This window comes from Branchiostoma floridae, chromosome 5 (assembly GCF_000003815.2).
Source record: "Branchiostoma floridae strain S238N-H82 chromosome 5, Bfl_VNyyK, whole genome shotgun sequence".
In the NCBI taxonomy this organism is placed as follows: domain Eukaryota; kingdom Metazoa; phylum Chordata; class Leptocardii; order Amphioxiformes; family Branchiostomatidae; genus Branchiostoma; species Branchiostoma floridae.
Window position 1 is genome coordinate 13,650,961 of NC_049983.1, and position 14,522 is coordinate 13,665,482.

At 44.6% G+C, this 14,522-nt stretch overlaps 1 protein-coding gene across 8 annotated transcripts in view; it reads right to left on the reverse strand.

The window, feature by feature from the left end:
- The window catches only part of LOC118415326 (protein Wnt-5b-like), a 100,454-nt gene that overhangs the window by 11,606 nt on the left and 74,326 nt on the right, over nt 1–14,522 (reverse strand). For all 8 annotated transcript variants that reach the window (XM_035819829.1, XM_035819830.1, XM_035819833.1 and 5 more), the window contains 3 exons: nt 8,231–8,490; nt 3,614–3,788; nt 3,286–3,403 (listed from right to left, as the gene is read on the reverse strand). In XM_035819829.1, the coding sequence (XP_035675722.1) occupies nt 3,286–3,403; nt 3,614–3,788; nt 8,231–8,490 (553 nt within the window). The remainder of the gene's footprint in view (nt 1–3,285; nt 3,404–3,613; nt 3,789–8,230; nt 8,491–14,522) is intronic.

Genomic DNA, 14,522 nt, shown 5'->3' on the forward strand with positions numbered 1-14,522 from the left:
ACCACCTAATGATATTTACGTTTGCTATGAGGTAGGTATAATTGGTGAGGAATGATGTTTTGTTGTCTCAGTGAGGTCATGAAAATAAAGATTTATTTCTGAGAAAACCTGTCCCACCTGTCTAAAGTTTGTCTTTCCCAGCTACATATGTCTCTTTGTGTGACTAGAGTACCGTCTCAGCACGGTACGGCCCGGCAGGTTTACACTGGGGAGGAGACGGGGTCCCTCAACCGTGCTGACGGAGTGGGGTTCTAAACACAACCGTCCAAACCATCCGTGTGTGGACAGAAGGGTCGGAGTAGTTTGCATAGCTAACATTGGTACCGCTTCTCAGTTTCTGGCGCTCGTGCTGCCTTGTTGTTCCATGTCCTGACGTATGTTTTGTTTAATGTGGTACGAACATACACACAAGCTAGCCAGGACAGTGGTCAACGCTGACCAACTTGGGGTCATCTAACTTGGGACGCTTCTGCAAGTTCTTGTTTTAGTTATATGTAGTGAGTAGGTCTTTTGTCGTTCACTTGAATGTTGCGATCTAAAATCAGTCCAAACAAGGAGATTTTATCAGCTGATAAAGGCTCCTTAGTTCTTTTATCAGTTGATAAAAGTTCCTTGGTCAAAACCAACTCGTAAACCCATACTTAACACACAATCTTTTGGGCATATTTGACAAAAGACAACTCATCGAAGATTCTGGCAGAGCATAGTCAATTCCATATGGAGTTTGTTGTGGGACCCAAGTAATAGTATGCAAGTTTTCTGACTAAGAGACAACCTCAGCTCATGACTGGTAAGACCTTACTCTGAAAAGTGCTGTAACTAAGCTGTGTAGTTAGGCTTTGAAAAGTAAGCTGTGAACTGATACTGGAAGACATCGTAACATACCACCCAAACTCCCACGGTACTAAATCTGTCAGTGGCCGGTCCTATTCCTGGCACTTACTTCCATTCGGCTCAGGTTCCCTCCTATTTCCATCCCCGCCCATTAACGTGTTTTACTCGCCAGATACCAACCTCTGTAGTCACAGACTAAGCCCAGGCTTAGCGGAGATGAGTATATCACTGGACGGGAAACCTACTTAGAGAACAGGGCGGGCAGATTCTGTATGCTCACTGCCAACTTCTTCTTCGTCGTGTCATCACTACACTGTTCCACTACAATAATCAACTAGTGGATAGTTACTGAGTCATGCTTGCGTTGGGTTCTCTTTACAGAATGCAAGGAACAAAATGCAAGAGACAAAACGAAAGACGGCGATAATGCCCTTAGGTTTTGTCTTCCAGCTGATGTCTACTGGAAAGAAGGAGAAGGAACGGTAACAAAGATGTAAAATAAATGGAGGAAGATTCTCACATAGAATGTTTAAGTGGGTATAGTATACATGCGTTTTTTTAAAGCTGTAAGATATGATAGTTCGTTCATTCGATGATGGGAAGGTGTTGGAAATGGTTGCTCGACAGCGAACCCAGTTGATTTCAGTAAAATGTGTTTCTGGACAGGACCATGAAGCATGAAACACATGATGACCGATGAAAAAGTGACAATGCCTCCTTCCTCAGTGGGGTGGGTTTGGGTTATCCAACTCCTTTGTACCCTCCGAAACGTCTGGAGGCTCAATTCTATCTTTTCGAAAGAAGTAACAGTAGACTTCACATCCTGTACGTAGATTTGATAGATCCGGAGACCGAAGTACTTCCATCCCATCTCTTTCGACCTGACGACAAGAGAGGATATCTTCTAAACCTTTTGTAGGGTTCTGGTGGATCTGATGTAATTGGATTATTCATCCCATGACAATCGAACCGTCTGCTACGTGACCTCCTTGGCTCGAAACATCCGAAAAGTATTCCAAGTTTGCCAACGCTAAGTCAGACTCTAAAGCCAAGATGCTAGTTGCTCTCAGAAGTGCCTCGCGAGCACGCCATGAATTCGTTACATTTGGAAGCAATGTGGCAATACAGAGAAAGGGAGGGACACACAGCGCCTAATAGGAACTAGGTCGTGCAATGATTTAAGTTCACAGTTTGACGCTGACGTGATATTTTGATCTGAGGCGGATAGAATGAACTACTCGGTCATCGGGAAGTCAACCCCCAGCAGGAGGGGCGAGACGTCCGGGCGGTTAGGAACGGGAACGGCAATGTCACTCTGCGGGCGGGCACAGAAGAGTCATAGGAAAAAGGCATATCTATCCAGCTGTAGTCAGCAATATGAGATTCTCTGACAGAAGCTAAGTGGGAGGACGGGAGTCGGGCCATGACAGGCCTTCTGAAGAACGTTAGAATGCCGATGAGTCACTCAGAAGGGAGATCAAAAGAAGGAATGTACCTTCATAAATTCCTACCGGTTTCCCAGTTGGTAGGTAAAGACCCGAGGCGGAGCCGATGTCGTCACCCGTGACCCCATACAGGTGCCATTGTGGTCTCGGCGACACCGCCACCCAACAATGTGGACATGAAAAGGGCGCATGCCGGGGTTGAGACACGGCGCAAACAGCCCTTACAAAGTCCCTCAACGCAACAGTGACACCCCGAGTGGTCTTTTCGCAGTGTCAGGCCGTAATGTGTGGGAAACGTTCACACTCACATTGCGGAACTGTCGAGAAAACATGGATTTAACAAAGTTCCTTGATCCATGCATGTTGAGAGGGTACACGCACAGACTACAGGCTCAGCAACAGAGTTGTCAGGTGGGTGATGATGAGATGGGAAGATGTGGTCACAGCCAGGGGGTAGGCACATGCTACACCTGAATCATAGATAGGCAAATAGATGGCTGGTAACCCTCCGGTGGACCAGAAGGATCACAAATGTAGCGTGAATGGAAGTTTTCGGTGTTGCCAGCTGAAGTGGTGATTCTCCATTACAGATGAATGGGCTTGAGTTTGAGGCTCTCGAGGCGCGACATGATTACATTGTATCCTGAAACCGGTCATTGCAAGGGCAAAAGGCGGTGGCGGTCCAGAGGGTTTGTGAGAATACAAAGTTGTCGGTGGAAGCGCTAGAGTAACAGTGAAAGGAGACCTTCATTCAGCTATCGCCAGCTCCAAATCAAGACGCTTCCCAAAGGCTGCCGACAACATGAACAAATGGCAATGCTACAGGTTAGAGGACGATGCCATTACAAAGGGAAAGCATCTCTCCTTTACATAAGGACATTGCTTTCATTGCCGGATCAGAGTACCGTCAACATCGACGATTCAAAAGTCATTCATGATGTTTTAAGACAGATTCCCAAACAGCACATTGCTACGACAGAAATAGAACAGCACAAATCGTACGAACCTTTCTGCCAGCTTCATTGTTGTGCATGTTCATCAGCTGCCGCGCATGCGCTTGGGATCCAGGCGTCGGGATGATCTCCTTCTCTTGAGCGTCCACGAACTCTCGCGCGAAGTAATACCTGTGCGAGAAAACACGAGATCACAATTACATCTCTCAATATTTCTACAGTTAGAGTTTGATGGACATGCATTCATGGTATAGACTAAAAATCATGGGTTTGCTAAAATCTAATGGTCATAAAGTGATTGATATTTTTTGTTGTTGAACGGAAATAATTTAGGTTCCCTTTCTTTTCCTGTATGATGTACAATTGTTCTCGCAGACTGACCCATACTCCACGTCGTCCCCACACCCTCCCCACAGCCAGTCTCTGTTCAGGTCCTTCGGTCTCTTCGCTCTGCTGCAGCCGCAGGTGGTCAGCTCGCCTTCCCGGCATGCTCTACTGACGGCGTTGACGACACCTGCTGCTGCTATGGCGTACGTGAAGGACGCTTCTCTGCTGCCTGGGGACGTCAATATGGAAAAATATTATTAGTGAAGAACGCGCTTATTGGTTATGACAAAATTCGTTGATGACACCATAACCCTTAACCAAGTACTTAAGGCTTTAGAAACAAGAACCGTTGTATTAACGTCCGTGTAGATCCTACGGCAACATAAGATAGTATCAAAAGCTATTAGAGGAGTGAAGCCGTACTACCATGGCGGACAACGACGTGAACCATACACACTCCTAGACCGGCTTCACTCCTCTGGCAGCTTTTGACACTATTTTATGCTACCATAGGATCTGCTTGGAGATTACGTTATATACTAGTAGTATGCAGACGGTTCGCATACACCTGAAACCATGCTACAGGAGAACACACATCAAACAAATACACAGCTCCTATGTAACTGATGGATTACGTTCTGGGCTCCATTACAGACATACAGTCAGGTGTCAACAGTGCCTGGCATTGCACGGCGTCTTCTCTTCCAATGGAGCCGCTCTATCTGTGTTTATTGTTTGGTGGGTGGTCAGAGATGGACATGGTGATACACCGGCCAGCACCACTTATACCACTGTCCCACTCTGACGTATCTGTTTACCTGTCCTAAGTCCTCCTCCCATGGGTTTGAGGATACCTTGCTAAGTGTGGTCATTAGACGTGTCCGAAACAGCTGAGTGCGTTTGTCTTCATAAATTCAGATAGTAATTTCCCTACATGCCAAAAGAAGAAACATCGTTTTATTTCTCCCCTAATGTGACATAAACTCACAGACAAAAGATAGTCTATGCTCATCTTCGTAACCAACACAGGAGATTTTGTGATAGATTTTGCTTTTTTTCTCCAGAAGGTGATGACTATACGCCGATGCGTTGTTTCCATCACTCGATGACCAATGACTCGAGATGACCAATGCCTGCCATTTCTGCACGCCCAGAAGAAGAGGTCAGTAACCACGGAGGGTAAATGTTACGGAAAGCGGAGATGGATGGCTCGGGTGGATGTTACGGTGGGACGACCCTGTGATTGACAGCGGACAGTATGTCAAGCGGTTTCCATTCTCAGCTGTCCTCCGTGTAAAATGTTTGCTACTTGTTAGCGGTGAAACAGCAACTGTAAGCGGAGACGGGGACGGGAACACCGCCTTTCACAAACTGTCCCGACTGAAAACATCATGAGATTTGATGAAGCTTTAATGGTGTCTTAATTGGACATAGACAAATATCTCCTGGGCCACTTACGGCAATCCCGGACTGAAAGGCCCTCAGTCCCAGACTGACCAGGAATGGGAACAGGGTAACCCTAAACCAGAATGTCTCACGGTACAGGAGCTCGCGTGACCCCGCCTCTCCAGTTAAGTGGGCCGCGTGCGCCTGCGAACATCCTGACCAAACATCACGGACCTGTAGCATGACCCTGTGACAGCGTTCTCGCCCCCCCGTGATCTCGCCCCCCCGGGGGCGAAATCACTAGCGATCTCGCCCCCCCGGGGCGAAATCACTAGCGATCTCGCCCCCCCGGGGCGAAATCACTAGCGATCTCGCCCTCCCCGGTTAGTGATTTCGCCCCCCTACCTCGCCCCCCTTTAGCGATTTCGCCCCCCCCCCCAAAAAAACGGGTTTACATGATATTTTAGAAGTTGATTGGTATAAATCACACAATGCAGTTTCAGAATGATATAAGTACACGAGTTTGATACATAACTCCATCCATAGTATCAATATTAACGTAAGTACATGGCAATAAGATAGTCGAACTTGTTTCAGACAAGGAGGGTTGGGTCCCTTGTATTCCCTTTATTGCATGTACCTGAGTCTCGACATGAGATATATTTCATTGTATTCACCTGTCTTCAAGGAACCTATATATCTCCAATATGAAGTCTCTATTATGAATTGACCACAAAAGAACTATGTCTTGTCTTTATTGATTATGCAAATAAGGTATTCATTAGAATAATGCACAATTTGGTGTATGCACCCGGCCAAGGGGTATCTTCACCTTCAATATGACTGTTTTTCTAGTATTTAGAAACTGGTACGTTATATGCACCTACCCTATGGATATCTTCACCTCCAATATGACTGTTTTTCTAGTATTTAGGAACTGGTGTTTTACCCGTGTTTCTTAAGACTGGTACGTTACCAGTTTTTTGTAGCATTTAGCAACAGGTATATGAACTTGTGCGTAGATAGTGTTTATAATGAGAAACTATTATTCAATTGTGTTTTTCTTAGTGCTTTGGAAATATTTTCTGCACAAGAAAGAAAATACTTTGACAAATTGAAAACATATAGCTGACGTATTCCGTACCATAGACGGTGTTGATTTATACGTTCACAATAGCATTGTTTTCTATGCCACCTCTGCCATGTCAGCTGCAAAAAAAATGTCCTTTCAATGTAGTGTTTGCACCGAACAAGGTATGACATCTTACGGTAATAAGGTGCCATATAGGTACCAGGTAGCACACCAACTATGTTACTCCCAGGTGCAGTATAGTACCAGGTAGCGCACCTAATATGTAGTAACCAGCTGCTCTTAAGACCCCTCCGAGGAATACTAGTAATGTTCTGGGGGGGGGGGGGCGAAATCGCTAAAGGGGGGCGAAAACGCTAGTGATCTCGCCCCCCGGGGGGCGAGATCGCTGGGGGGGCGAGATTGCTGTCACACCGGCACAAACTGCTCCTCCCTGTTGATGACCGAAACTATTGGTCACTATCCATAATGTTCAAAGACCATAATGTTCACGGACCAACTGAGCTTGTTGCGGAGTCCATGGATAAGCAGCTCTCCCCTAATGACCACTTTTTCCTTATAGGACCTTATAGATCGGTGATGCAGTATTTGTACAGTGAAATGGCGTTATCCACAAGCAGAAGACATAATTCTTCTTCAGCTAGACACTTTATTTGCGCATTGGTAGTGACTAAGGCGTCATTGAACATTCGATAAGAATAGCACGAGATAAAAAGAGGTTTTACTAAGTGATATATTGCTGTGCAGGCAGTAATTTACGTCATGTATCTTTAGAAATCCGCCTGAGTTACTACCGACGGAATTACATACGCGACTTCATTGAATGATGGAGCGAACGACCGTCTATTGAACGTCTATAGAAGTGTCCTGGCAGGGAGCGAACGTTAGATCTAGACGCAGTCCGAATCACTCCTTATCTTTTCATCCAACTGGCCAGATCTGACAGGGTTCTCCTCATGAAGACAACCCGAGAAACAAAGCCACCACCTGTCCGGAACGGCCCTTATTGTCTACCTGACAAAGCGTTAAGAGTAACGTGGCTACGTGGTTAAAGCAGGTCCCCCTCCCTCAGGGATAACACAATGCTTCTTTTTTGTCGTCCTTTCAGGGGACAGAATGTCTCACTCTGTAGGGTCCAGACGAGATGGGTGTCGGACATAGATAACGAAAGATAAAAATCCTGGCAAGAAGCGACATCTTTTATGAGGAATGAAGAAATGTAGAACAATCTTTGGTTCTGCAGCAAAAAATGATCTTCTAACTGCTAGATCCTGCGCATCTTCAATTTAGAACATCTATGCAGCTGCTGGACATACCCAATCCTGCCCATAAGCAAGACAAGTTTTTTTTTCGAATGTGGTACTATACTCCAAGCGGAGCTAGCTATGACTTGTTTTTGAAGTCATTTTATGCGTTTTTTGTCAGACATTGCATTTTGTCAGGTTTTCTTTTTGTCTGTCAGCCAAACTTAGTGAAAGATGTAATCCATCTCAAACCGTAACAGATCAACGCCGTTCTGTGCAGAATCCTGTCAGAAGCTGTAAGTAACGGATACGTAGCCACCAGACCCATTAGCTACAGGCTGGTCAAGGCAGCAGCTTGAGAATCCTTCTGGTCAAGCCATTTAAGTTACGAGGATCAGTTTTAAGCTCAATAACCGCGACAGGACTAACCCCAACAAAGGCTCCGCCTCGATGATGAATATCATCACCTTTTCTGCCAGAGGGTATACATGCCAAGAGATCAAGTTAGCAACCACAGAAAGGAAACTGTACTTTCGTAACAAAGTAGGATCGGAAGATCTTGATGATGTTGGCAGTCAGTTTTTTTTTTGGTATTGAGGGGTCTCTGCATTAGCCTGGGCACCTTCATCGTTAGTTTTACGCCTGTACACCATCATCGGTGGGATCTCTTTAGTTGCAGCGAGACTAAAATAAAAGAAGCTGGTATTCAGACAATCTCTTGACCACATTCGTCATAAACACTGTTTATCAAGTAACATCAGTGTTGATGTACATCAGTGAAGGTTAGACATCCAGGTAATAAGATACGACAAAAAAGGAATTACTTTATCAACTGAATATGATTTTGGAAACGGTCAGCCGTTTCAGGTAGAATCCACAACCTTCCTTCATTGACACTAAAGTAATCTTGTTGATGTCTGTTATGTTAGGAGCATTGAGACATCCACCTACCTATGTTGACTATCCTGCCAAAGACGGAGTCCTCGTCTGACGTGGTACAGTTCCATCTCCGGTCCCTAAACTGGTGCTGACACTCCTCTATCCCCTGCCTGGCCCCGATGCCCACCGACGACATGTGGTCCTGATACAGGTTACACAGTTTTCTCTGTCCCGAGGACAGGCCCGCCAGCGTGGTGCACAGCGGCTGAGCCCCGATTATGTACAGTTCCGCCCGGGACAGGCTGTATAATCTCGAATCCACTGCCATTTGCCTGGGAGGAGGATGAAGGAAAATACATGTTCTTAAAGTGTTTTGACGCGAAACAATTATTGAGATTCGATGAATGAACACGTAACAGTTTGTCATTTATGGGTCAATTCACAGCAAAATTGATATTGCACTTTTCGATGTATGAAATAACACAGTCTGAGCCTTGGCCCCATACTTTTTGTTACCATCACATAATCTCCAAACAGATCTTGCGGTGGCATAAGATAGCATAAGTTTGGAAGGAGTTTAGCCTGGTGGCCAATGAAACTCCTCTGCTTAACTCCTTCCCAAACGTATCTTCTACCACCTCAAGATCAGCTTGGAGATTAACCATCACACGCAATTCTGGTGTAGTGTGTGTGTCTTAACTTTACGAGTGTGACACTGGAGCCAAATGAAGGTGGAGAAGAAACACGATGGAAACGCTGTGAACCACCTGAGGCAAAGATGGTCACAGATATTACAACCATGCGTGGGAATCTAACTTCTGACGTCTTAGTTTACACGAGCCAGTGAAATTCTGCCATCCCGATAGAGATATCACATCGGGTGTTGGTGTTTACGTCGTCATGGTGCCTTCCAACTTAATCCCAAAATGGCCACTCTTCTGATGAAAGCATACCGGGTAAGCTAGGAGACACCTGTGGGAAAATTGGGCCTTCCTTCTGAGTTTATCATCGGCAAGTCTTGATGGCTTACTCGGAGTAAATGCGCCGATGGTATTTCTGATTTTTCAAACGTCTCCTGAATGTCAAAGTTCATAAGACCCGATGTGAACAAAGAATACCTCTGACCCGGAAATCCCTGGCTTGTCTTCACCAACGTGCGGGCAACACAAAACTTGAGAAAGACTGAAAGACATCACGTTTTGATTGTGGATTTGTCAAAAGCGTTGGAGATCCTGCATGTCACTCACTTTTGACCTCAGGTCATCGACATACAATGCACGTGAAAGCTGGTGTTCTACAGCTACATGGCACACGAAATTACCGTGATACAGTTCTATTGCCAGGGCGGAGAGGCACTTTGCAAACTATCCGATAATTGAACCCTTCCTTATTACCACTTGATCGCACAAATATTTCCACACAAAACGTTAGTGAGAAACATGTGAATTACAGCGGAGATGAGGGCGACATTCTTGTTGTGTCCATATAACATTCCCTAATCCCGCCGTACATTCCCATTTGGTTATTTACCGGGTTCATCTAGTGTTATTGGTAACTAGCAGTGGTAGGAAGTAAACGTGACAAAGAGCTGCCAAAACTCCGCAAATATGTGTCAATCAAGGAACGTTACGGCACAAATGTCATAACATGACCCTTACAAATTACGCCCATCCAATTCGCCAAGATATCAAAAGTGGATCTGTGTTATTTTTTCTCTATCAAGTTTTGATTTGAGAGACCTCGGTGAACACTTGCGAATTTCGCGTACACAATCTTCAGATGACAATGTGCGACACAAGACAATAGGCAAATATAACACGTCTGTCATTGCGCTAATCGGATATTCCGAACTCGTTTGACCTTGACGAAAACGTACCTTTGTGTTTTCTTCAAATAATATTGGAAAAGGGGGGCAAATCCTTACAGTAAAAAAGAAGTGGCTAGAACGGAGGCCACCACCACGGCGCCGCTCTATCGGCTACTGTAATCTCATGCCTAAGATCAAGAGATTCCACAATAAATCTTAAAGATCCCCCAGAACAGTTAAACTACTGCCCGGGGATCGCCAGCATTCCCAACCATGTCTGTCCCGATAGTGTGTCCAACTGGTGGAACGAATTGCGTAAACGAGCGAGAAAACTTTCTTACAACATGAGGGTGCTGTAGGTGTGTGGGATTATAGCATGTTTAAGGTCTTAAGGTGAATGACATCGGCACCTATTGTGACTTTCACCTGTGCTGAACAAGAACACCCTGCCTCCATCACAGTATATCGTGCAAAGAAACCATTGTGGTAGTAGTACTAGTAGTAGTAAAGACCAAAATACTAAGGTACAAAACGACGTCATAAACAATGTACAAATTTTGATTCACATCCCCTAAGCTAGACCGACAACTGTGAATTACGTTTAATGAGTACGTTTTCTTTTTTAGGCCCAATGTAAAAATACCAGCACGCAGCCTTCGGGAGGACATTCCGTGAATACCCCTCCCCACCTGAGCGGCCGTAAAACACACACGTCCCCTCCGGTAAAGTCGCCTGCTGCCCAGGCGAGCCCTGGACCAGCTGCCTGGCGCTGTAGACGTAGAACATTAATGCATTGTAGACGTTCTATTTTTGATGCGCTTAGATAAACCCTGTATAACAGACATGATCTCTTCCTATATATACACATGTACAAAGAAGCGAGAGGATGTTGACCTATAGTTAACTTGTATATTGTTATTTTTACTCCCCTGTAATGCGTATTTGTCCAAGGAGGTTTTATCCTTGATTTGTCTATTACGTCATATATGTACTATCAACGACCTGTACCTAGCCCGTCGAGGCATGAGTGTACAATAAAGGTCTTTCATCCATTCATTCTACGTCTGGTGGTGACCGGGCAGTCTCCAAGCAGATACAGGGAAGGAACGCAGTATCGATTTATGCTGCCTCCAAAACGACATTCATAAAAGACTGTAGCGTTTTCTCAAATTGAAATATAATGCAATCTTCCACCTATTATCTGCTTGGAGATCAGACACGAGGCCATGAAGTCTTACCTATTTGAGGTATTTTCAGTGACTAAAAAACATGGAAAATGGTTATACTGTTTGCACCATCCTCCTTTATACCCTAAAACGTAAGTTTACCATACAGATCAACAAACTGCCGTATTTCTGTCCTACTATACGAAGTTGATTCAACCCACTCCATTGCCAAAAAGATCGATTGCATCACACAGACATAGAACCATTAGGGGGCATGTTGGACTACTTTAGCAGATGTTCACACAAATGTCAGACAAGAAATAGCACAAATAGTTATAGACGGGTTTGCTGATTGAAACTCTTGGCAGCCAAGAGGCTGAATTGCGAGTTCCACAATACAAATATGAAACAGGAATTACGAATTATCATTATCATTCAATATCTGCACGCCTCCATATCTTTTAGCCTTTTTGGCCTAGGGAATTGTCGTGTCCTAATTTGTGCACATGCCGACTGAAACCCACCTCGATAGAAATTTTGGCATGGCTGTAGTGTTATTTGTAGAGATCAGATGATATGCGCCGTTCACTGCACAGGCATGCGTCTTCACCACAGGGGGCCGCATACATGCAATAGTCCCGCAGGTTTGGCTTCCTAAAACTCAAGTCATTCTCAAGTCGTCTAGATTTTCTGCTATGCCTCTGAGCTAAAAATCCCAAACTCCACACCCCTACCATTTACAAACACGCAGACGGGTGCGGCAGCAATGCTTGACATTTAAACGTTTTAAAATGAAAACCCCGATGCCACAGAGACGACGATATGTCATTCAGCAATTCTCTTTGTACCAGAACCATTACAAAACAAGTTATCAATCACTTAGGATCATTTGGAAGATCTAAAACATAAAATATCTTAATGTTGTTGTGTAAGCCTCAGAAAGGCATTGTAAACAAACGTTTGCTGACGGTATTCAATGCAAATCGAGACTCTTATCGTCCTAGCGTTTATAGATGAAACATTTCCATAACTGCTATTGCCAGCCGGGGAGGGGCTAGTTTAGCCTGATGTAATCTCGCTTATAGCAGCCCGCCCAACATCCGCAGGCCTCCCTGGACAGCAGAGTGTGTGCTACACCGTATCTCTGTGTTTGTGACTACCAAAACGTAGAGCCATCAGTTCATCACGAGATGACGATGACCGGATCTTTCTGGTCATCTGGCGGCCCTGGTACCCTGGGTGATGACCGGTCAAGCGGAGGGTGCTTGTAGGGCCACCTTCTCGCCATACTTCAGATACTACAGCTTCAGTTTCAATCTTTGCACTTGGGTTCACGAGTGTACACTGCGCGAGTGTGTGCCCTGGGTACACACGTAATTGCCCTGGAAGTGGTGGAGAGTGTTGGCGGACGGCGCGAGGCTGGGAGATAGTTACCGAGCGGGTAGACGGGAGTCTCGGAATGGCGGTGGTGCAGGATTGCTTGAAGGGCGTGCTTTTATGCGTTATGTAATAAACAGATAAGGTCCATTGAGCACACGGATTTTTTCGACGTTATCAATTTTTTTATCGTATTATTTCTTACAGAGGCTACGTTTAGATGAATCGAGGGAGGGCACAACAGCTATAATATAACTTCTATGAGGAAATGTGAATAACATGAATAGGCTTAAAAATTCAACACATGACATCACGTATATTGTCTTTCTAATTGTCGTTTCAATAATAATCTCTTGTGAGTAAACACAGTAGATTATTTGCTGCCACCAACATACAGATGGCCTACCTTTGACTCATTGAGAAAGACGGAAGGACGCTATCTGTTAGTCTGGGAACAAATTTGTCAACCGCCAACCGACGAAGTAATTAATTTATGTAATCTGATGCGGTGAGTAAGTTTGACTGTAATTTTCATAAGTCTTAGACGGCGGTTTCCGGTTCTACTAGTGACGCATAGGATTGCTGGAATATTTCCACAACAGGTTTAGGGTGTAAATAAGCAATCTACCGTAAAGGAAAAGTAACATCCTTGTTTGAACACACGAGGTCAAACGAAATGATGGCGACCTTTATTCGGCATGGTTTACAATATCTACACACCACATCATGGACACAAGGGATTATCCGTTCTTCAAACAAGGTGTGCAAACCGGGCAGGTATATCTGCTTTGATCCCCGCCGCGTCCTTTGTGAGAAAGTCCTTTTGTACTGCCAATTTGTGGTTTCATAGTTTATACAGTTCTAGCAAACATGAGGTTGATACTGAAACCCGCGCATACGATACGACTACACGGACAGGAATGAGAATGTACTGTTTTTCTGACTCGTGAAAGCTTGCGAGGTGTAGGTTGGTACTTTGAACCCCGGTCAGGTTTGACATTTGTTTCAACATGTTTGATATTGATTGCTAAAGATGAGGGATCTCACGTTTGCTTCATCTAAAACGACCTTTGTTTCTCTTACGTGTTATCTTTTCATTTCTCAAACATAACTCTAATGCAAAATCTTTTTGTAATAGCAAATAAGCTGTATCTTTTGGCGTCCTGCCGAAGCCAGGAGTTGGATAACAAACGTCATAATGTCTGATGCCGTGAAAACTAAACAAGGCTTTTAAAACCAGTCACGTTTACAGATCGAACTGGTTTAGAATCAAATGACGCTTTGTGGAGAGGTATATTTAGATGTTTCGTCGGAATCTGTTTCAATGTTTGGACGACCGGTCGCTGTTGTGTCACCGGAGCTCGCTGACGTGAAACGTAAGCCTGGTGGACTAACACCGTACACGTTACTCTTTATCTGCCGCGTGGATGGCAGCCACTGCCTGCTTACACCCAACAGTAACAACACTACCGGCTACCTGCATGACCTAGATTGGAGGAGAACAAACGCAGCATCTCTACTTTAATGTTTGATGCTGTTTCAGCCTCGATTGGGCTGTACACTTGCTGTTTGGATTATTTATTACCAGGAGCAGTCTGAAAATATTCTCCACCTGCGGAGCTCTTTCATACTCAACATAGTTTTGTACAATTAGCCTCCGTCACATTACTTTTGTTGTTTGCTCGCTGTCCAATTTATACAATCGCACTCGCACGTATTTAATCATCAAGTGACTCCGGGAACCAAATTGTGCCATAAGTCTTCATCGAAAAGCGACAGCCTATTATGATACTAGGATGACTTATTCATAAACAATGATTTAGGAATTCTACGCAAAATATTGATGTTGGCGATTATTCAACATGTGAAGTAATAATGGTAATTGTTATTACCACATGCCATAAGTCCGTCTCAAAGGCCGGCGTTGTGAAATGCTGACGATTACTAGCTGGATTATGTACACATACCGTCATGTCATTCCTAGCTGAGTGCAGTTAACTATGGAGGGGTCTGA